This window comes from Fulmarus glacialis, unplaced genomic scaffold (genome assembly GCF_000690835.1).
Source record: "Fulmarus glacialis isolate BGI_N327 unplaced genomic scaffold, ASM69083v1 scaffold6046, whole genome shotgun sequence".
NCBI classification, from domain to species: domain Eukaryota; kingdom Metazoa; phylum Chordata; class Aves; order Procellariiformes; family Procellariidae; genus Fulmarus; species Fulmarus glacialis.
In genome coordinates this window covers 14,460-37,000 of record NW_009217422.1, presented here as the reverse complement: position 1 = coordinate 37,000, position 22,541 = coordinate 14,460, and the positions used below count along the sequence as shown (strand labels likewise).

The window sequence follows — 22,541 nt, the reverse complement described above, 5'->3', positions numbered from 1 at the left end:
GCAAGAGAGGATGGGTCAGGAAGAAGCTTTCAGACTTTACTTTAAACAATGTTCCTTGTTCTCTGGTACTTAAAATGCAGGGGCAGAAATTTGGGCTTCTGAGTTCCAGGCCTCATTCTGCACCAGTTTCCTGTTTGATTATGAGAAATTATTTCCCTTCTAGCTGCTGTCTGCCTTGTAAAATGGGACTATTGAACTGTATTCGGCGCAGGAAGCTGAAAATTGAACTTGTAAAGTGGCAGCAGTGCTCAGCTGGAAGTTCAGTAGAAGAGTGTATTCTTTCTGCTCTGTAAGTATCTGGCTCTGACATGCCATTTATCAACATTGTATGTTTTTTCTTTCCTAAAAATTGCAGGTCCTTATCCTTAAGGGTCTCAAGCAGGAGGTCAGTTGCCTCTGCCCCTCTCCAGATGGGTTGCACTTGGCTGTTGGGTATGAAGATGGATCAATCCGAGTCTTCAACCTCCTAAGTGGAGAAGCGAATATCACTTTCAATGGACACAAGGCTGCAGTTACAGCCCTGCAGTATGACCATCTGGGTGGCCGGTTGGTGTCTGGCTCAAAGGTGAGGATTGCACATCTGGAGGACAGCCCGTTCATAGAGATGCTCTGTGGAGAAGGCTGACCTACGCTAAAACGTTTGGTATTTTGCATGCAATGAGAGGAGTTAGGGTTGCAAGACAGCGATGGAGCTGGGGAGCCCAGGGCTGGGAGAGCAGCGGGGACTGCAGGGCAGGAGTGGGCTACTAGAAGAGCTGTTAAAGGTGAAGAAGCTTGTGAGGTCAGGAATAGCAAAAAGGAGGGCAGAGGTGCATCTGTTGGTCTGAATGTGCCCTGGGGGAAGGAATGTCTTTTGCATTAATCATACCTAACATTCGAATTCGGAGTGAGAAGGCTTGCTCTTAGGAAACCTTTTCGGTTTCATAGCAGAAGTAGACGTTTTGCAGAGACAAATGCCAGTCCCTTGGAGACACTCTGTCTGTTCCAGGATACAGATGTCATCGTGTGGGATGTCATCAATGAGAGCGGTCTGTACCGGCTGAGAGGACACAAGGATGCTGTCACTCAGGTCCTTTTCTTGAAGGAGAAGAACCTGTTGGTCACCAGGTGAGCCAGGCTAGGTGTAGTGGTCGATCGGGAAAGTAGCCATGTTTTTACTTGCAATTTTGTGCAAGTGCTGCAGCTGTTTGTGTTTTCCTTCTCGACTCGTGATATCTCGGACCCACCAGCATCTTGGAATATGATTTTGTCATGTCCGCATATTTCGAAAGTCCGGTGCCTGAATCCAAATGTGTTACGCGGAACTGAAATGACTATCCTGAAAAATAGTGTTTGAAAAAGGGTTTAACTTGCTGGTAAAAATAGCAACTTAGAATTATTGTAACAAGGAATAGCGATATGTTCGTTATGTATGTAACCATTTTTGTTGTTTATCTTGAAGAATTAAGCAGACTTACCTTCTGTATCTGTAATTCACACAGCAATGTGACGGAAAAATTGCTTCCTAGTAGGCTGTAGTTATAGGCATTAATTAAAAGATGATAGATTTTTTTGAGTTGTTTTTTAGTTATTCAACACAAGCTGCTAGTTGACTGTGTCCCTTCAATAATAAACGGCTGACAGAAGATGCTCTTGCTCAAATATCTGTTAATAATTTTTTATTTAGTAATGTCATCTAACAGCTTAATAAAAAAGTGCATACAATCAGTTCAGTGTAAAATTATAACAAGTTTCTTGTGCTTTTTTTGTTGTTTCAAATGGGAAAAAAAAGTATTTTGTTGGTTTGGTAGATGATGCTTGTTTCTTAATGCAGTTTCAAGTCTTTGCAGGTCAACTTCAGAAATGCTTCTTAATTCTCTCAGTAGCTAAATTGAGATAAGGTATTCCTCTCTATCTTTTTTTGTTTTCTTTATTAACAGAGTAGAGATGTTATCCTATTTTTCTGGAGATGCAAAGTTTTGCTTCTTACTTTAGATTGGTTTTTTGCCCAAGCAGCTAACTGCGGTCCTTTGTGTACAGAATTTTTTTGTGATATTTTCATATGTCCAATTTACAAGTACTTTTGGATCCTATGTAACAAAAGAGATGGATTAACAATAACTATCACTTGTAGTCAGAATTTTTTTGTCCTGAGGGAGCTTAGTAATGGAACGGAAAGTTTTATATTTTGATTTAGTAGAAACTTATTGAGGAAAACAGGCTCTAACAAAGTTACTGAAAATAAAAAAAGTATTAATTGTTGTAGGGTGTACTGAAAGAATCTGTATAAATGTTCAAATTACTTTTCTCAGGTGCTCTTGTAGCATTGGGATAGCATAATATAGCCAGAAAAGTGTTTTCAAGGAAGTCTAATTCTACCGGGGCTTAGAAGGACTGAAACAGCTGTAATTCTCCGTTAGGAGGAGCAGCTCCAAATCACTGCTCAAAACGAAGGCATCTGCTTTTCTTGTAGCCTGGTCAATGCACAGGCATGACACAGGTTGAGAATGTGGAGAGGGGTTTTAAAGGCAGCTTTAGAATTGATCAGCGCTTTGCGCTTATTGTTCTCACCCTAAATAAGCGAAAAAGGAGGCTGTGTGACACCGGGGCTTGCAGCTGAATCGAGAGAGGATGCACTTTTCAATGACTTCCTAGATACCTTTTTGCAGCACCTTTGTATTGCTATACTTTGTCTTTGCACAGCTTGCAAGATTCAATGTCTGAGCAGCTGCTCTGTGATATGTTGTGGCATGTTTTAGATTTTTTGTATTTCTACCACTTTCTAAGCACATGAGCTCTGGCAGTCTTTCCTCATGTCTTGAGTTTTTCTTCTTTGTTCCAGCGGCAAGGACACATTGGTGAAATGGTGGGATCTGGACACCCAGCACTGCTTCAAAACTCTGGTTGGACACCGTACTGAGGTAAAGAGGATGTGTGGGGAGCTGTTGGGGTGGAGGGACTTTGGATTACATGTCATGGCTCACTCGGTGCTTTCCCTGCTTTTGGGAGTTGTAAACTGGCACTGTGGTATATTTTGCTTGTCATTAGGCTTTAGAGATGAGCAAATGAGAAACTTCCAAACTTTACAGGAGCTGTCATCAACATGCAGTGGGTGACAATTCCAATACAGATGTCCCCAGAGGAGGTTCCGGCTAGATCCAGTCTCTTTTTGGTTGCCGTTTAAATAAATGAATTAAAGATGCTCTGCTGTTGTTATGACAGTTAAAGGAGCTATAAGCCAATTCCTCACATTGTGCCTCTGGACAGGTTTGGGGGATGGCTTTGATATCCGAAGAGAAGCGTCTGATCACTGGGAGTGCTGACAGTGAGCTGAGAGTGTGGGATATCACTTACATCCAGGAGGTAAGATACTCCCTCTGTAACCCCTCACAGTCTTGTCCAGCTGCTTGTCTTTGGACTAAGGTGGGTCTGGAACACATTACATCTGATTGTTGTTCTGGGAAATAGCCAAAGCAATGTCTTTGCTGTCTAAGGGGTGCAGAAGCTGCTCTTGGGATAGACTTTGCTGTTTTCTGTGTTTTGAGCTTTCAAGTGAAGCTGCGAGCACTTCCAGAACAAGGTTTCCGGAGTGTGTCAGATCTTCCTGCCTTCTGGCTTACGGCTAGAGAAGACAGTCTTGTGGGTAGATGATAAGCAGGGGAGGACATGGAGTGTTTGGTGCCTACAGGCATGCTTTAGGCCACTCCTTTGTTGCAGTGTACACTAACCACTTGTTCCTCCAGGGAAGTGAAGTGTGAGACAGGAACCAGAACACCGTAGCTCTTGTGGTTTAAGGTATTCCTTATGGGTTTTTTTGTCCATGAACAGGTAAAAGATCCTGATGAGCCAGAATCCAAGAAAAGCAAAGGATCTTCACCTGGAGCAGAAGAAAACACTGAAGAGGATGAGACCCTGGAGTTGGATGAACGTCCTGAGGAAGTAAGCTCAGTTTTCCATGCTGTCTGTGGGATGGTGTATCTAACCCCATTTGCATGGTGCTGCTTGCAGAGCCAGCAGGAGTTTGAGAGTCACTCACACATTGCTTCTCTGTATTGAGTTTATACCCCGAGTGTCATATCTAGCCCGTTAGGGAAAATGTGGTAATTCTTGTCTTGCTTCATAACATCTTCCTCGACAGCAGTTGCTGCCCCATCTACCTGCAGAACATCAGCAGAAGTATGTGTGGCAAAACGCATACACATGCTATTGTCCACTGAAAGCTTTTTCTTTGCCTTCTGTTTGGGGGGAACTAGTGAGTGTTCGACAGTGCTAACAGAGGTCTTTCATTGAACAACATGGGAATAAAATAGTTACTGGCTGGTTGGCAGCTGCTGGGTTCTGTGCTGATGCCCAGCTTTGCAGGTCAGTAGCAGAAGCTGAGAGGTCAGAGTAACCATAACGAAATACGGTGTGAGATTCGATTGTGGAAAGCTGTTCCCACTTGTGCTGCTGGCGGAGACTTTACTGAATTTGTCTTTCCGGTGGAACTTTCTGGGGTCCTCTTCAGATTTCAGACTGCTTGTGGTTATGGTAGATGCTTGACCTTGTTAAATACTTTTCCAACTTCCTCTCCGGAGGATTCCTTCAACCACCCATTTAAGAGTCTCTGTTCTCACGTTCTCTGCCTCTTCTGACAGAGGAACTGAGCTCTGCTGACTTTGTAGCATAAAAATTCAGCTGCCTCTTAAATGGCTATGGTTTGCCAATAAAGTTCAGTTATTCTTCCACTGAGACTGTCAATTATTATTTTCAGCTAAAATGCAACAAAGCATAATGAGATAAGCCTGGAGCTCACAGAAATGCTTGTTCTGTCCCTAGATTATCCTTGCTAGCTGTTCTACCAGGACCTGTAGGTTCATTTCCCCCTCTTCTCCTCTTGACTTCCCTTGCCAGTAGGTTTCTGAGTTTGCTTGAGAAGATCTCTTGACCTTTCAGACCAAAGTTTTTTTCTATAGCGCCTCGTAAAGTGCAGCAAAGTTGGATCCATCATGCGGGAAGGGAGAGACCGAATAGTTACTCTTGCCACAGACCGAACGGGCAGGATTTTGGCCTGCCATGTGAGTAATGGGGGGCTCTGCTGTTGAGCTGTAGAGGAGGCTGTTAAAGACCTTGGGTAATTTCTCTAAGGGCCAGCCAGGGCTTTTCGTGCCTTTGACTTTGTTTGCTATGTCTCTAGGGAACAGATGCTGTTCTGGAAGTGTTCTCTGTCCTTTCTGAAGAGGAAGTCCAAAAGAAATTGGAGAAGAAAATTAAGAAAGCAAAGAAAAAAGCCAAGTAAGCAGTCTTTTGGATGTATTTGGATGCTGTCTGTGTCCATAGAACTGTTAGAAAAGCCCTTCAGCAGCATGATACAGTGGTTGAACTCCAAGCTACTGGTCATTTAGTCTCTGCTAGCTGTTGTATTTTGGGGTTACTGTTCCTGTGCATCCTTGGTGCTTGTCTGAGCAACACTGCTCCCAGAGACTAAGAGACTTCTTTCTGAGTCTTCCTCCTGCAAAAAAAGCTAATGTGTGCAAAGGAGTGGACATAAAATGAGTTTTCCGGAGCTGCTCACTTATACCTGACATTCGTATTTACACTGCTTGGTGCATCAGATAAAGTCCTTGATAGGACATACAGGAATGAGAGTTTCATCTGAGAAGTCAGAGTGACTCTGATACCTCATCTCCTGTTTTACAGCAGGCAGAGATACAGGTGAGAGCTTTATTAATGTTTACTTTGTGTTAAGTATCCTGGCACTTAACAGGTGCCTCACAACAGCCCTTAGGGAGAGGTCTGGCTCTGGGGTAGAAACTGATGCACAGGGCACATAAATCTAGAGATGCGTTTTGGCAATGGCTGAGGACTTTTGGTGAGTGGTAGGAGATGAATAGGAGCTGATTTCCCACTTAAACACAGCTTTCTGTTGCCTGTTTTGTATCCATCTTTCTTGTTCAAGTGCTTTGGCTCCAGAGGAGGTTGCCTTTTTTAGGACAGCTTGTCTCTTTAGTAGTCTGCATACCAGCATGAACTTCACTGTCTCACCCTGTTCTTAAATGTAGTTAGCACTGCTGGGTAAGAGGGCAGTTGTTTTCAGCAGGCTAAGTGGTTTTCTTATGTTATTCTCTGTCCCTGTGTTAGTTTGTTTTGGCTGTGCTGGGTTCTTTGACTCTCTTCCATTACCTGACATTTCTAGACAGAACTCTGAAGAGGAGCCTGAAAGGAATGTGGAGCTCAGCCTGCAGGAGGAGATTCAGCGGGTCACTAGCATCAGAGCTTCTTCTAAAATCAAGTGAGTGGAAAGCCTGTTGTAAAGGCTGAGCTGTGGTTGTGCAGCTACTTGGGGAGAGCTCTGCACAGCTCAATATAGGGAGAGATGGAAGAATTTTCCCCCGACATCTGTTCAGCTTGGAGCTGGGGAGAGGCCTACCATGGTCTCCAGTCCATTCACACCTCTTCCACAAGTGGTCCCTTTTGTGCACACCTCTGTGGCTTAGTTTGCACTTGCTTGTGGCATACCTCTGTCTATATTCCTCTTTCGCAGTTGTTCCTGATATTTGATCCCTCCTACATTTTGTCGTCTTGCCCCTGTGTACAGCTCTGATTTTGTCTGATCAAACAGGTCATTTGACTTGATTCTCTCTCCAAAAGGAGAGCTGAAGATTGTACTGCTGCTCCAGAACAACATCATTGAGTTGTACAACCTGAACCTGTCAGCACAAGTCCCACAGGCTGTCTGTGCATCCAAGATAACCATTGGAGGCCACCGCAGTGATGTCAGGACGTTGGCTTTTAGCTCTGACAACATTGCCGTTCTCTCAGCAGCTGCAGAGTCTGTAAAGATTTGGAACAGGTACACAGTCCAATTGTGTCAGTCCCCTCTGCCCTATGTTCTCCCAGAACTCAGGGATGCTGTGTTCAGAGAGGCAGTGATAAGGAAATGGGGATGACGGAGAAATACAAAACAGTGAATGAAGTAAAGGAAGTAGATAGAAAACTGTTAGACTTCTTTCCTTGTTAGGGAGACTGAGATGCTGTAGAGCTAAAACTGTGTAATTAACTCATGGAGTTTGATGCTGTAAAGGAGCACTGAGGCTAAGTTTAGTGGCAGTGTGGAAAGGCAAATCTCTAAACACAAAGCTCCATAGCAGTCCAGTATAGACTGTATTTTGTTGGGGGTTTTTTCCTATTTAATAAGAGGTACTAACTGTTACCCTAAACTAGCTACTGCCTGTTGTTTAGGGAACATGTGGGTTTCTTGGCATCTTATCTGAAGGATCTAGTATTAGACTGAATTAGGCTGCTGTTTTGATCTAGAGTGTTGTCCCAGTGTTTCCTGAGTGGTGCCGATTTCAAGCTCTGTTTCCTTTGAGTGTGCTATCTTATACTCCTCACTCCTCTCCTGAATGACAGGAATTGCTGTTGGAGAACAGGAGCTCTGTCCTTGCTCATAACAGCAATAAGTCATGATGGCGAACTATGTAACTGCATGTTTTTGTGGAAAACGTTCTTAGCAGTAATGCTGGATAGCATAGGATGGTGGTGGAGTATCTTCTGGCCCCAGCTGAAAAGACAGCTGTGGGCAGAGGTCACTCTGGAGCATGTGACACTTAGCGGGCCAGATTTTGTGTGTGATAAGAGGTTTTGGGCTCTGCCTTTGTCCACAGATCGACCTTGCAGTGCATCCGGACAATGGACTGTGAGTACGCACTCTGCTCGCTCTTTGTCCCAGGAGATCGGCAGGTCATTGTTGGCACCAAGGTAAATATTGTCGCGTCTGCACACCAGACTGCTCAGGTCTGGAAATGTTCTGAAAATGTCATTAAGGCAGCCTTACAGAAAATGCATTGCGTCTCCTGATCTGGAGCACTCTGTTTTAGGTGTAAAAACCTCTCTGACAGTCAGGTTCTGCTCTGTTCCCAGACTCTTTATGTAGCTCCTATGGCTTAAGCTGGACAGCTGGGGAGAGCTTTGGGAAGTCCGTGATGGAGAATAGGAGTTTGGCTGTCTGTATGTAGCAGCCATCTAATGAAGCTGGCTGTTCAGGAGATGGGCAGCAGGGATGCTCTCCTGTTAGGAGCTATCGTGTGTCATGAAGGTGGAGAGGCTGATTTGTCCTCTGTGTGTCTCTCTCTGCAGACAGGGAAGCTGCAGCTGTATGACCTGGCTTCTGGGAGTCTGATGGAGACACTTAATGCTCATGACGGGGCGGTGTGGTCCATTGCTCTTTCGCCAGATCAGGTAACTCAGCCACCCTTCTAAGTATCATCTGTTGCACATCTTTTCATATAGCTTCTTCCTATAGTGCTGTGTTTGCACTACTGGTGGGAGCATGGGAACCCCTCATCCTGGGAGGTGGAGGATGCAGCTGGTAGTGTCTAAGAACTTCAGATGTGGGTACATGCACAATTTGATGAATAATCTCTCCAGTTGTGTGGCACATGGCAATGAGTCTTTGGGCTGAGTGGGGCCATCCTCATCGCCTCATCTTGCTTCTGCATGATTGAGAACACTCAGACTTCCCTGGTGGAGTCCACGTGTGCAGCAATACGTACCTTGTGGATGTGTTCCAGCTGTGGAGAGCTTCAGCCCCTCATAACCTGCTGCAGTGGCTGATTATCCTCCTTGTTAAATTTGCTGCTTGTCTGCTGGATTAAAGATCTCGTTAACATAGTGATGTTTTTTCTTTGTGTTGCACTCTTCTTGAGTGACCAAATCACCCTCCCCATCTACCTGATGGTCATTAGGCTGAACTTCTCCTGTCCCTGCAGGATGTGTTTTCCAGGCTCTTAGTTGTTCTTGTGATACTTTTTAAGTTACTGTAGTCTTTTTTTGCTGGTGGCCCCAGGATCTGGGTGCACGCTATGATAGGAATTATACCAGTGCCAAATGCACCAGTGATTTGAATCCATCCAAGGACTTGATTAGCTCTTCTGGCGATAGCTCTGCAGTGATAATGTGTATTCACGCAATAATCCGCTCTGTCTCTCATAGCCCATTTTGGGGCACTGCTTCGCAGAAGGCATATATGTGGGGCTTAGATCCTTGCTTCCTAACGTATAGATTAATGTTTTGGTTCTGCTTGGGCACTCTTTTTCTGATAGATTGAATAGCTCTGACATTATATAGGTAAATTTAATTGGTTATTTTTCTAGTAATCCATAAATCTGTAAGCAGCATGGTGTCAAGTTATTAGGTATTTCCCATTTAAAATTAAGCTTTAAAACCTCTTAGCTGGTCTTTAATCCATGGAGTATGTGCTCTACTGAACTATATTATCCTAGTTTTGTAATGAAAATGTAACACAAGACCAAGAGGTATGCCTTGCATGAGCAACACTGTTACTATTTTCAACTACAGCTTTAATCTTAAGGAAAAGGATAATCCTCATCAAATTAATTTTCCATAAGCTTTTTTCTCCGTATTCAGTTTACTTTCTTTGTTTGATGGAAACTGCAATTACCTGTTACTTCTGTTGACCATGCTCACAGTTACCAGGCCTGCCTGTTTACTCTGTCTGAATTATGGTGTTCCATTAGTTTCTTCCTGGATCTCCCCCAGTATTTCCGAAGTTGCTAAGAATGGTCATTGATAGTTTAGAGGGTACCTCGTTCTGCTCTCTAAAAGTCTTGGATTCGGGGGATCTGAACCATTGATTTATAAATGTCTGACATAGGTAGCTGCTTTTTGACAGCCTTGTGAGTTTTTGGAGCAGTTTTTCATCACTTGTCTTGTAATGTGATTACGGTACCTCATTTTTCCCTGAGCACAACAGATGAAAAATGTTTACTGAACCCATGTTTACTGAGCATTGCTGTTTAATAGTTCTCATACTTCCCTCTAGAAATGGGTCAGTTCTACTGAAAAGATTTTTTTTTTTTTTTTTTCTTCCCCTAATGTTCCCATTTTACATGCACACACTCACTGTATTTGGCCTAACCACCCTGGCTGTAGAAATCTGTTTGTCTTTTACTCTTTGTATCAGTTTTTCTCCATTACCACAGTTCAGGTTCATATTGGTTTCTATCAATTTCCACTTTCTTCTGTTTGTTGTGTATGCCTTTCTTACTTTTCTTACATGGTCATGTTGCACTAGAAGCTGGAGTGGTTTTTAGTGGAATCAAAACCATAGCAAGTAATAACCTGCCTGAGATTCATTCATCCTACAGATTAAAACATATGGGACAGATTTTTACCTTTGTCCTTAATGTAAAAGGGATGATGTTGAACTGTTCTTCCTTTAGAAGGCTGTGCTTGTGGGGTGGTGGTAAGGTGTGTGTGATCCAATAACAATGAGAGTGTCAGCTTGGCCACAAAACACAAGCATATCATTACCTACAGCTGCGATGACTGCTTTCAGTCCCAAAGCTTCAGCCCGTGTCTTGATTTACATTTGGAGTCTTTGTCTTAGACCTCCCTGCCAGAGCTTTTGAAATGGTTGTTGCTCATATGCATGTTCCAACCAGAGCAAGTTTTCCTGGTGGTGTCCACTTAATCATTAACATTGTAGAAATGTGGGACATTTCAAAAAACTCTTTGTGTGTTGACAATTCCTTGCTGTAGAATTTCTCCGGGTTACTGCAAAACTGGTTTCACAATAATTTTTTTTGTTTTCCCCTGCAGCGTGGCTTTGTGACAGGAGGTGCTGATAAATGTGTCAAGTTCTGGGAGTTTGAGCTTGTGAAGGATGAGAGCAGTGTTCAGAAAAGGTAAGAAAATAAACCTTTCTAGACTACATTCAGCTGCAGTATCCATTGTCATTGACGGATGCTTTGGCCTTTGCTGTGCACTGTAAGAAGTGCCTGTGACATGTACGTGGAACATGTGGAGAAGAATGTGAGCTCGGTGCTATTTTGTGAAGGTCTGAGCTTAGCTGGGGAATGGCACTTGCCATGTTCTGATCCCTTGGTTCTGGGTAAGTTTAGCTTCTAATCACAGGATGGGCCTTCAGATCATTAAGCAGTAAATTTAGCAGTGAAGTTTATCAGCCTGCAGTGCCGTGCTTATTTCCAGTCCTGTCTTGTTCAAGTCATAATGAGGAATGAGATGCTGCATGTTAGAATTAACTTTCTTTCCCAGGGTGCAATGTGGGAGTAGCATTCATACCTCTTCCCAACTTGTTTGTTTGGGATAACAACTTTTTTTTTCCTGTTGCCAGGCTCTCCATGAAACATGTGCGCGTTTTGCAGCTGGATGAAGATGTTCTCTGTGTGCGGTACAGCCCCAGCCAGAAGCTGCTGGCTGTCTCCTTACTGGATTGCACTGTGAAGATTTTCTACATTGACACGCTCAAGGTGCGTGACCAAATGGGCTGTGAGGCTGTGCAGGGAGTGATGTAATTGCAGCCTGAAAGATCAGGAATACATAGGAAAAGTGTCTATTTATTGCGGGACACTAGTAAGAATCAAAGAGAGACCATGGATCCCACTTCAGGTGCCTGTTTGCTAGCAAACCTGACAGAACCCATGGCTGGCCCACACACTGGGGAGAAGATCCATTTTTCATCTGGAAAGTGTTGTGAACCTGCAGGTGGGCAAGGTTCACTCTAAACCCTGCGGGCCTGGTGGTACTCTAAAGCTGTGAGGCACTGTAAGGGTGGCGATGGATGTATCACACATGGCATTAAATAGGCGTAGCAGAGGCAAAGCCTGGGGGAGGAGAATCTTCCTTGTGAGCAGTGCGTAGTGGTTTTGTGAGTTGTGTATTAGCACGTGAATGTTGGGGAATGAGACAAGATAGATCAGCACTGACAGATAGGCAAAGAGAAACAGAGATGAACATAGGCAGTGGTGATTAGCACCAGAGTTAGCTCAGCTTGCTTGCGTACTTCCACCCTCATCTCAGTTCTGCCATCACGGCCCTGCTGCTAACAGTGTTCAGGGCAAGAGCGAAAGTGGGGCAGTGCTAAAAAGACAGAGCTCCTGAGGCAGAGTAGAACTAACCTGGAGTTTGAGGTTTTCGCACATCTCTACCCAGCATGTCTAACTGAGACACCTTTCTTCTTCTTCAGTTTTTCCTCTCTCTGTATGGACACAAGCTGCCAGTGCTGTGTATGGACATCTCCTATGTAAGTATCATTAGGACTGTGTGTTAGGTGGGAATGTGGTGATACGGGTGACTGCGAGAACCTCTGCTGGCAGCAAGGCCCCTAGGATAATGCTTTCTTGTCACCTCCTTGCTCCCGACTTAGCAGTTTCTTGATGGGACACAGCAAGCCTCTCCTTATCCCGCTGTCCTGCACTCACTGGGAGGGGTCATGGAGTAGCGGTCATGACAGAACTGACCAGGGCATTTTGTGAGCAAGCGGAAATCAAAATGCTATGGTGGTCCCCTACACTCATCTTAAGAGGTACAGCCTGCTCTCTGCTAAAGTTACTGACTGTGAGAGGAGCCCAAATTCTTCATTAGTGGGAGCAGAGAGCAGGTGCTGAGGTGGAGCAGCCTCTTCATGCCTGTTCGTTTTTGAGCTGCATCTTGCTCTGGGGTGTCCTTGGAATGAGGCTCATTGCAAGCCAAAAATGTCAAGATATAGCTAAGGTTTTAAATGCCTGCAGAGGTTCAGAAAAGAGCCAGGGTGCTGTCAGTGAGCTGTGCCAGTACTACAAGCATGGGCCACCTTGGGTAAGAGGAGGTGGAGGGATGAGGAGGGCATGTTTCAGGAGCCAGGTGTCTGCCTACTTAGCACTGCTTAGCAGCAATTCCTCATGGGGCTTCCAGCCAGCTACCCACACCCTCCTCTCTGTTGCTGTGTAGGATGGGACTCTAATTGCGACCGGCTCTGCTGACAGGAATGTGAAGATTTGGGGCTTGGATTTCGGGGACTGTCACCGCTCTCTCTTCGCCCATGATGACAGGTCAGTCAAATCCTACAGCATCTCTGAGCTGTGGGCTATCTTATCTCCAAGGGGTTGTGATCCAGCAATAACCCTTTTGTCCAGTGTAGAGTGGGAGGAGGTCTGCAGTGTTCCCCAAGTCAGTGAATTTGAGCCTTTTTCCTTTCCAGTGTGATGTATCTGCAGTTTGTGGCGAAATCCCACCTCTTCTTCACAGCTGGCAAGGACAGCAAGATTAAGCAGTGGGATGCAGATAAATTTGAGCACATCCAGACGCTGGAGGTAGGAAGTTTTGGAGACTGTTGAAAGAAGCATTATCCCTGCATGAGCAGCACTTCCCTCAGGGGCTGGGAGGTGGGGGATGGTCGTGTCTTACCTCTTCTGTCTACCATGCAGGGGCATCACAAGGAGGTGTGGTGTTTGGCACTTAGTCCCAATGGAGACTATGTGGTGTCAGCATCCCATGACAAGTCCCTGCGCCTCTGGGAAAGGACGAGGGAGCCACTTGTTTTGGAAGAGGAAAGGGAGATGGTGAGAGTTGCATCCTTCCTGCCAAAGACAACTTCCAGCCCTGTTTTCTCCCCAGCAGGCAGATTCCTCATTTTTCACTGTGGAAGAGTCTGGCTCCACACTTGGCAGCCTTGCTCATTACTAACCGCAGCCTGGTGTTGAGGTGCCCAGGGTTGACTGCCATCTTCTGCATGATGGGATTGTTGCCCTGAGCTGTCTGGAGACAGCACTGGTTGCAGATGCTTGCCTGTGTGTACTGCATTACAGATGCCTGGCTAACTTGCTCTCTGCTTTGGTTCTCTCTTGCTTCCCAGGCTTTCCTCTATAGCTGTGGTTTTCCACAGGTCTGTTGGCTACAGTCTTTGACCTTCTCTTATTCTCTTGTGCTTCTTTCAACTCAAGTGTACTGGTGGCTGTTGTGGGAGTGATGGAGAGCACTGCTCCTGTTAAATGCAGTTTGTCTTGGTTTCCCCTTTTCCAACAGTGAGAGGCCCATTCCATCTTAGTAGCAGGCCCCAGAGCTCAGGGATGCTGGAAGAAATCCCTTCTATTCCATTTGAGCATGTATTGTGAGGAATCATAGACTCACAGAAGGACTTCAATAGGAAGGAAACTTGGGGGGTCTCTAGTCCAAACCCTTGCTCACTGCGGGATAACCTTAAAGCTCTGTCAGACTGCTCAAGAAACTTGTATTGATACATGAACATCTCCAAGGAAGGAGATTTTCCAGGCTGGCTGAGCATCCGTTCCAGTGCTGAACCACCCTTGGGGTTGGCGGATGCGTTTGTTACATGTATCCAATTGGAAATTCCCTTGGAACAATTTGTCTTTTCACTATATCCGTCAAAGGAGTCTGGCTCTGTCTCCCCTTCTTAAAGCAGTTCTCAAACTACAGTGGGGAAAGGAGGTAGAAATATGTGCAGAAGCAGTAGTACATGAGAAACCTGCAATAAATGTGTTGGGGTTGTTTTTTTTTTTTTTTTGTCCCAGCTTGTTTGCAGAGAGCTGAGGTGACCGATAGGCAGCATCTTGATGCCCAGTAGTTGGTGTGCTAGGAATGATGGTGGTAAAAGGAGAGACAGAGGCAGCTCCTTTTCCAGGTGCCAGGAAAGTGTGTTTTGGGTGAAATTTGAATAAGAAGGTAGGCATGAATACACCAGTAGTGAATTACAGACTGATGGGGCCCTATTCAAGTGAGAGATGCCGGACAGGAGGCTCTTTCCTCTTGCAGGTTAGAACAACCCTGGGCCTTTTCTAGGCTTGTCTTCTGTGCTGTGTGCCAGGTGGAAGGTCTGGTGCTGAATTGCTGTTGTCTCTGTCTCAGTGTGGTGGGCCGTCTAAGCGCTGTTCCTGCATCCAGAGCAGAGACCTTGATTTCTTTCTGTCTGGGGGATTCCAGAATTCTCCGTGGGGTTGGGACCAGGGACAAGTGGGCATTTTGCACTGGCATTGTTGATCTCTGCTGATTTGTCCTGGTTTTGCAATGGGCTGCATAAAGCTGCAGGCTCCCTGGCTCAACCACTCTGGAAGGGACTTGTACCCTTGCTTGCTGCCTGCTCACCTGTGTTAATACATTGTGTTCTCATCCCCTGTAGCAACGAGAAGCTGAATACGAAGAGAGTGTGGCGAAGGAAGAGCAGCCTGTGGTGAGTTGCACCATCTGAGTGTGTGTCAGTCTGACTGTACAGAGTCTGAAATAACTATTTCTGTAAGAGGCATAGAAGAGGTGTCAGAGAGGACTGGTAATTTTTTTGCTTTGAGGAGGTGCAGGGGGGAAGGTGCTGCTGAAGCTGTGGTTGCCCCTACAGGCAACTTCAGGAGAGTGTATGGAGCTGGCCAAACTGCTACACGGTAGCTGTGGATGCTGAGCTGTGCTGTTGCCCTTCCTATCTCCCCAGGTCACGTCCACACCAGCCCTGTACCAAGGCTGGGCTGCCTTCTGACAGCTACTTCCAAGTCAAGTCCATGTAGTACAGGACGGGTGGGGAAGCCTGATCCCTCTTGCTAAGATGCTTGCGTTGTGTTGCCAATAGTTTTGACACTGATCGGATTACTCAGTCTCTGTTGGTAGAACAAGAGCTGTGTTTTCCTGCCTCCCAGAGCTCAGTGTTAGTACGGTGCCTCTGTTCCTGAGGAAGCGCTGTGCACTTGGGAAATCCTGTATTTCCCCAGATAAAGGACCAGTTTAGGGAATGGGGCTGATGGTTTTTCTTAGTATGGAGTGTGATAGGATGCAGGAGGCGCCTAAGTGTATCAGCTACTCAGCTGCTGAAGGAGGAAGCTGCAAACTCTGTATTTTGTAGGTGGCTGGAGAGATGCAAGGAGAGACAGGGCTGGCAGGAAAGAAGACTATTGAAACCATCAAAGCGGTAAGATTGTGTGGGTCCGCCAGCATTGCTTTGTGCTTTATCAATCTCCCAAGGAGGGGGACTGTCACAGGGTTGGAGCATCAGTTTGAGGAGAAGTAACCTGTGCTGTCGCATAAGGGCAGAATTGCCTCTGCCTGCAAGAGCAGTCTGTCCTGCTCCATGGCCAGCTGGGAGGGGTTTCACTCTGGAGAGTCACCCACCAGGAATTATCTCCTCCGGAGATCTCTCCAGGGAACGAGGTGTGAGGTTCCTGTAGATATTCAGGCTGCAGATTTCTTTGCCTGTCATATATGGGACAGACAGGGCTGCTCTTGCCCTTTGGGGTTTGCAGCCCAAAGGAGCACAAGGCAGCTGGATGTTCTCTGGACATCAGGCCTCTTCCCAAAGGGCTGCCCTGTCCTGTGGGCATCCGTGGCAGGTGGAAACTTATTTCAGTGCCTGACGTGGGAGGTGTACCAGGAGGGTGTGGGGGTGGATAATTTCATGGCTGCAGATTTCAACAGCCTGATGGTGCTCTTGTAAACACAGAGGAAATCCTCAGTCTGAAAACTCAAAATGGCCTGACCATGGCTTGTGCCTTGAAGGGGTACTGCTTGCTTGGGCTGTAGTTCAACGTCAAGGCAACAGTTGAAGCTGCAGCAGAGAGGACCCGGGGCAGTGGGAGGAATGTGGATGGTGTTTGATATCTTCAGGACATGATTGATGTGCTCAGAGTAGTCGTGCGGTCTGGAGTAGAGGTCACCTTTCTGAGTGAGATGTCCTGTGATGCTCCATGTCAGCCCTCCTGCTTCCCCCTCCATTTGCCCAGTTGGACTGGCAAAACGGCACATCACAAAGCTCATTGCTTTGGCTTGTCTGGTGTCACTGATGTGCCGTTCTTGTGCCGCACAGGCTGAGCGGATCATGGAAGCTATTGAGCTGTATAGAGAAGAGATGGCAAAACTAACGGAGCACAAGGCCATATGCAAAGCTGCGGGAAAAGAGGTAAAAGACAGGAATGTACCAGTCCCAAGGTGTGTGGGTGTATCCTTCCAGCTCTGCCATCTGGGTGGAAAGACTCAGCATGCAGATAAAATCACGACAGCTGGACATAGCAAAGATTTGCTGAAATCTTTTGGAGAACAAGATGGCACTGTGCCCTGGGGCGTGGTTAGTGTTGTGTTTTTTCTAACAATCTATACGTTTAAAGTCACAGTAGGATGCAACTTTTGTCCCTGGGAGAGCATGCTGCTGCAAATTCATCCCAAAGCCTATTCTTTGCCTTCATCTCAACACTCCTTGCTAAATAAGGGGCTGTGATATAAGTGGAAGAAGTGGAAGAAAGTTCATACGTGTTGTAGTTAGTCCTGTACATCTGAGAATGAGATTGTCTAGTGTCTGCAAATGAGGCCTTCAGTGATGTTCTGGGGAGGGTGGAGGTGTGGGAATTGCAGGAAGACACTTGATAAAAGCTCTCCTACTGTGGGTTAAAGTTTTCTCTGGGAATATGCATTTGTACACACACATCTGCCTCATTCTAACCCATTCTGTGTCTCCAGGTTCCCTTTCCTGTGAATCCCGTCCTCCGTGCCTATGGAAATATTACAGTAAGAGGAATGCCCAGGCCACAGGCTGTGGACCATTCTCAACTGGAGTGAGGCTGTTTGATTTGCTGGCTGAGCCGAAATACTGGGTTGCTGTGGGGAGGGGGGACTACTTGGTTCAACTTGAAATGAAAACTCAGCAGTTTTGCTTATGCAAAGTGAACACAGTTTGGTTTTTTTGGTTTTGGTTGGGTTTTTTTTTTATCTTGCATGTGTGTTACAAAAGTTTAACCCCATCAGGGTTATGCTTAACCATGGTAGCCATGACCTTACCGTGTACCTTATCACGAGCCAGCGGTTTACGGTATTCTCCAAGATACGCGAAAGCTAGTTCAAACCTTTCCTGTGCCTAAGGGCACATCTTCCTGCTGCCAGGAGGGTGCAGTTGCCATGCTATAGCATATTCCAGAGGAGCTGTGCCATCTAACACAAAATACCTGAGCATCCACTGGAATTGGCAATTGAGAACCCCTGTCACTGTGCCCCCCCACACTGTGACATCGGTAAGCACTTAGCCAGAGCCATTCTCTCCCTTCCTCTGTGAATATAGGCCTATTTAATTGCAAGTTGAATAGATTCAACAGGCGTGAATGAAATCCTATGGCTTAGCAGCTAGCAATTTCTTTGGAGGTGGGTGATGTTTGATTGAATCCCACTGTACAGAGAAGGGATTTGAACCTGTTCCCAAGGTCCTGAAGAATGCCCCGGTGCTAGGCTGCTGAGTAAAAACACAGTGGCACATTATTACATGTCCTGTTACATGGTGAAATGACCATGATCAGCATTTAGTGTGTCAGACCATGAACAAAAATACTTTATGCATTGACAGTCTGTTATCCTCTTTTTTGGGAGAGACTTCCCAGCTGTGCTCTGCATCTGCCAAACACTTTCAGCAGATAAACAGGAGTAGCAGGAATTAAGTCTTTGGGAGATGAGTTTGTGTAAGGTTTTGTATGTATTTGGCTGTTTCACCAAGTTTTTTATCCAGTTTGTACAAGATTCATTGAACTGAATATGAGATAATTTAGCTGGTTGAATATAAATTAGACTTTTCACAATATTGTTCACCAGTTAAGAGTATCCTGAGAAGGCTGGGTTTATGTTTTGTGGAGGGAGAACTTCCCAGACAGGCAGCTGATTGAATCTGAAGGGGTTTCCTCTTTGTTATATTCAGCTTGATCTGTCCATCTCATGAGACATGATTGCGTGTTTTTAACTGGGTGAAATGGACCTTAAGGCACATCTTTGCATTGGAATGTTTCTTGATATGCAGAGCTGGTGTCTTTCCTCTGTTACAGCCTTCTGCGTATGTGCTAGAAGTTTTCAAGAAGGTCAAGTCAAGGTGAGTCCCAAGAGCCTTATTGCTGAACAGGTTTGTGATTGAGTATTGGATTTCTGGGCCCAGGACTGGCAGGGTCCTGGGACAGTGTCTTGTGCTGGGTATGGGCAGTGCTGGGGAGTCTGGAGTTACTGTTCCTGGCAGCCTCTTTTGGAACATGCACGGAATTGGGGAATGGAAATTGTTCCTTCCATGGGGAGTGTTGGGTGAAGCCTGTGTATGTGTATGCACATGTATGTGAAGAGCTGCTTGGGGATGCCGAGGAGGGAAGACCGTGTGCCTGCTCTCTGTGCCAGAAGATGTCTGCTGGCCTGGGCTCTAGTCTGTGCAGCTGCACTGGGCTTTGTGGGCAGTCACAGACCAGCAGAGATGAATGCTTAGCAGAACTTTTGTACCAGAGCCTTCCTATATGGAAGTGTTTCCTGCTCATCTGTAGCAGTGCAGTGACTGAGACTAATGCTTCTGTCCCTTTGCTTTCTCCTCAGTGAGCTGGAAGAGTCTCTCCTGGTGCTGCCGTTCTCCTATGTCCCTGACCTGCTCAGACTCTTCAATGAATATATTCACCTGGGTTCGGAAGTTGAACTCCTGTGCCGAGCTCTCCTCTTCCTGCTCAAGTGAGTCTTTCATCTGCCCAGACAGATCTGCTAGTCCTAGTTCAGCTGCTATTGCTGTCCAGAACCAGGACCCGAGGAAGCCCTAACAGGGTTCTGGTCAGTAGTTGGCCTGCTGGTTCCTCTGGACCCCTCGTGCTGGTGCATGTCATGAACACACTTTGCACTAGTTATGTGAACAGAGAGGTACTCCTTACGCCTGTGCTGTGAGGCAGTGCTTTGGGACAGCACAGAGCTGGGGAATATACCCCATCTCCTGGAGCTGCAAAGATGATGTTGCTTGTGGTGAACGCATGTAGCATAAGACCGTGGGGAAAATTTGGGCTTTCTCATATGTCTCTGGCTCTGAAGCTCTTGGGAAGCATCCTCGGGAATAAAGATGTCATCTCTGCAGGAGATAAGGATCACTGCAGCCCGCAGTGGATGTTATGTGGGAATGGACTGATTGGATGCAGTGTTGACATGCCCAGAGGGGGTTGCTGGTCCTTGTCCCCCAAATCTCATTGGTATGAAAGATCCTGCATCAAGGCTGAAATGGCACCGTTCACTGGCACAGTCATTGTAGAGCCCATGCCCTTAGAGGGTACCCCAGAGAGACCTTCCCCTTGAACCACTGCATGTTAAAGAGAAGCTTCAGAGACTAGCTTTTCCAGATAAATCTGCCCATGTCTGGTATATAAGGCTAGTCTGGGGAGGCCTAATTTAAGAAAAATCCTATGTCCAGAACATACAGAGGCTCAGGAGAGGGACTGTCTGATGTTTCTAAGAACAACGCTGCAGTACATCACTGCCTGCTTTGTTCCCAGGATACATTTTGGACAGATCACAAGCAACCACATGCTGGTGACGGTGATAGAAAATCTGAAGAAAACCACCATCTCCAGAGTCAGTGAGGCCCGGGTGAGTGTTGCAGCCTCCCCTTTTCCAGGATCTGGAGTAGCAGGATGGGCAAATGTATGGGAGCATGTGTTGTCTGTGGTGTCCAGTGGGAAAGTTGGTTGGGGGTCTGAGCCCATTTCACCTTCCTCCGGTGCAAATAGGCTGCCTTTTCCTTGTGCTCTTCCTGATGGGAGACTACCCAGTGGTGATCCCGTGCTCATGCTACCTCCCTCATTTACTCTTGGTTTTCTTTGATGTATGTATTTGGGCTTTGGCTTGCTAGTTTCTAAATATGTAGGAGGTAAATAAACTCCGTTTCTCTTGGGCTTTTCTGTGGGCTGCTAGTCTCTCAAATAATGCAGGCTGTGCATCTTTCCAGAGGCAACTTCAGGTGCCTCCCAGCAACTTGTCCTTCAGAAAATACAGTGGATTATAGCTGCTCTTAAGAGAGAACTGTGGGGAACAGAGTGCAGGACTGATTGTTCTCCTACCCAGATGAAGTTTACATTTAAATAATGTTGCTTTATTTAAATCTGTGGATTGTCTTCCTTTCATCATTTTTTAGTAGAGGGTGGCCAGAATAGGACCCTCTGCCCCCTGACAATGTGATGTACCCCCTTGAGGTGTACCCAACAGTGTGGTGCTGGTCTGTTTCTACAGGATGTGCTGGGATTCAACATGGCAGGGCTCCAGTACCTGAAGAGGGAAATTGAGGCCAAGGATGAGGTGACATTTTTTGCTGATGCCACTGACCGTTTTGAGGAGAAGAAGAGGAAGAGAAAGAAGAAGGAGAAGATGGTTCTTGCAGTGCTCTAGCGTTTGCTGCCCAAGACCCAGAGCACCTGGATGGGCTCATGTAACCTCAGTGCTGGCCATGGAAGTGTTCTTGTGGCTGAACATCTGTCATGATGTCCAGTGACTGGGACAAAGTCTGTCCCCTTCCCGTGTAGTATAACCCAGCATATAACCCCAACTCAGAATGGTTGTCTCTGAGATGAACTCTCTGTAGTCTGCTGCAAATGTATGCATTTGAACTATTTCTGAGGTGGCTGTCAAAGGTACATGCGTTTCCTCCAGTGGAATGCCCTCGATAGAAATGGAGTTGATTTCTCCTGCAGAAAGAGGTCAGCTCATTCTGGCAGTGTTTTAACTGAATGGAGTGAATGCAGCACATGGACTGCTCATGGGACCATGCCCTATCCAGGGAAGGCAGCTGGCAATATTTTATGCTGTTTTGACACCTGCTGGTGGTTTGTGGCAGCGCTTAAAGCCTCTGGGCAAAGGTACGTGACTTCTGCCCGAGCATGAGAACTTGGTCTACAACCACTCGCGTTTTAGTGGAACAGGAAAAAACTCTATTAAAGGCATATTTATATATGCTTTATGAGACAACTTTGTTCATGGAATTTTGTCCCGATATTTCTCTAAGTAAAGCCTCAACTGCCTTCCTCTGTGTGTCAGTTCTCAAAGGATTTTTTTTCTAGAGAATAAAACCTGTGGGAGCAAATGAAAGGACTGCTGTCCAGGATTGTGCTATTCCATAGAGGTGGCAGACTGAGCATGAGAAGCATGGGTTGTTTGCATTGTACTTGCTCCAGTTTTTAGAAATTGCACTTTATCAGATAAAATTATTTATTTTCACAGTGGGGCAGGATAAAGTGAGCAAGTCTCTGCTGCTGTGGTAAGTTATTAGTTTGTTGTACATGCTGGTTTTTTTACCAGTAATTGCAGGTTTGGTGGATGTGGTGGGGGCTCCTTTTGGGTACTTTGCTGATTAATGGACTTACAGGTCTGACTCGGGTACTTAAAGCTGGACTTCTTTCTAACTTGAGCTTCATATGGATTTTTAATTGCATCCCAGTTGTTACTGACTACGGTCTTTGACTTAGGTTCTCTATTACTAGCAGTTATGCACAAGGCAAACAGTTCAGTTCGTCAGTCTTCTGGTGGCACCTCAGGTGTAATAACCACACCTCTTAGAATAACTTGTTAGTAAATAACTTTGTCAGGGGGCTGATGGTTCACTTGCTTCTTCAGAGTCTGGGTAATTTACAGCAGCACTTCATGCTCCAATTCCAGGAGATGGGTCTCAGACTCTTACGGAAATAGCAGTCTTCATACAGCTCTGCCAGTTGTTTCTGGGTGCCTCTATAATTTTCTATTTCTCCAGATGTGAATGAAACTTGTGATCAAACAGCTCCACTCAAACACGTCTCTATCCTGTCCTATTCCTTCTCACTCTGTCCTATTCCTTCTCACTCTGTCCTATTCCTTCTCACTCTGTCCTATTCCTTCTCACTCTGTCCTATTCCTTCTCACTCTGTCCTATTCCTTCTCACTCTGTCCTATTCCTTCTCACTCTATTGTATTCCTTTACTCCTCCCAAAGGAGACCCTCATAAGAGGGATTACTGCAGTGGAAGGGAGAGGAGGCACTGTAGGATGACGAATTGTGTTGGT

The 22,541-nt window shown here is 45.9% G+C and overlaps 1 protein-coding gene across 1 annotated transcript; it reads left to right on the top strand.

Annotated features, from left to right (window-relative positions):
• Nucleotides 1-355: 355 nt before the first annotated feature.
• On the top strand, nucleotides 356-20,986 carry WDR3 (WD repeat domain 3; the record flags this gene model as incomplete). Its single annotated transcript, XM_009579656.1, has 25 exons — nucleotides 356-565; nucleotides 989-1,107; nucleotides 2,822-2,900; nucleotides 3,247-3,342; nucleotides 3,808-3,918; nucleotides 4,935-5,036; nucleotides 5,156-5,253; nucleotides 6,155-6,250; nucleotides 6,581-6,811; nucleotides 7,626-7,719; nucleotides 8,098-8,199; nucleotides 10,582-10,667; nucleotides 11,117-11,252; nucleotides 11,969-12,025; nucleotides 12,712-12,812; nucleotides 12,962-13,073; nucleotides 13,188-13,322; nucleotides 14,897-14,947; nucleotides 15,605-15,670; nucleotides 16,562-16,654; nucleotides 17,209-17,256; nucleotides 18,552-18,595; nucleotides 19,078-19,206; nucleotides 20,010-20,103; nucleotides 20,743-20,986. Coding segments are annotated over 25 exons (2,646 nt in total), but the record flags the coding sequence as incomplete, so codon positions are not given.
• Between the last annotated feature and the right edge of the window lie 1,555 nt (nucleotides 20,987-22,541).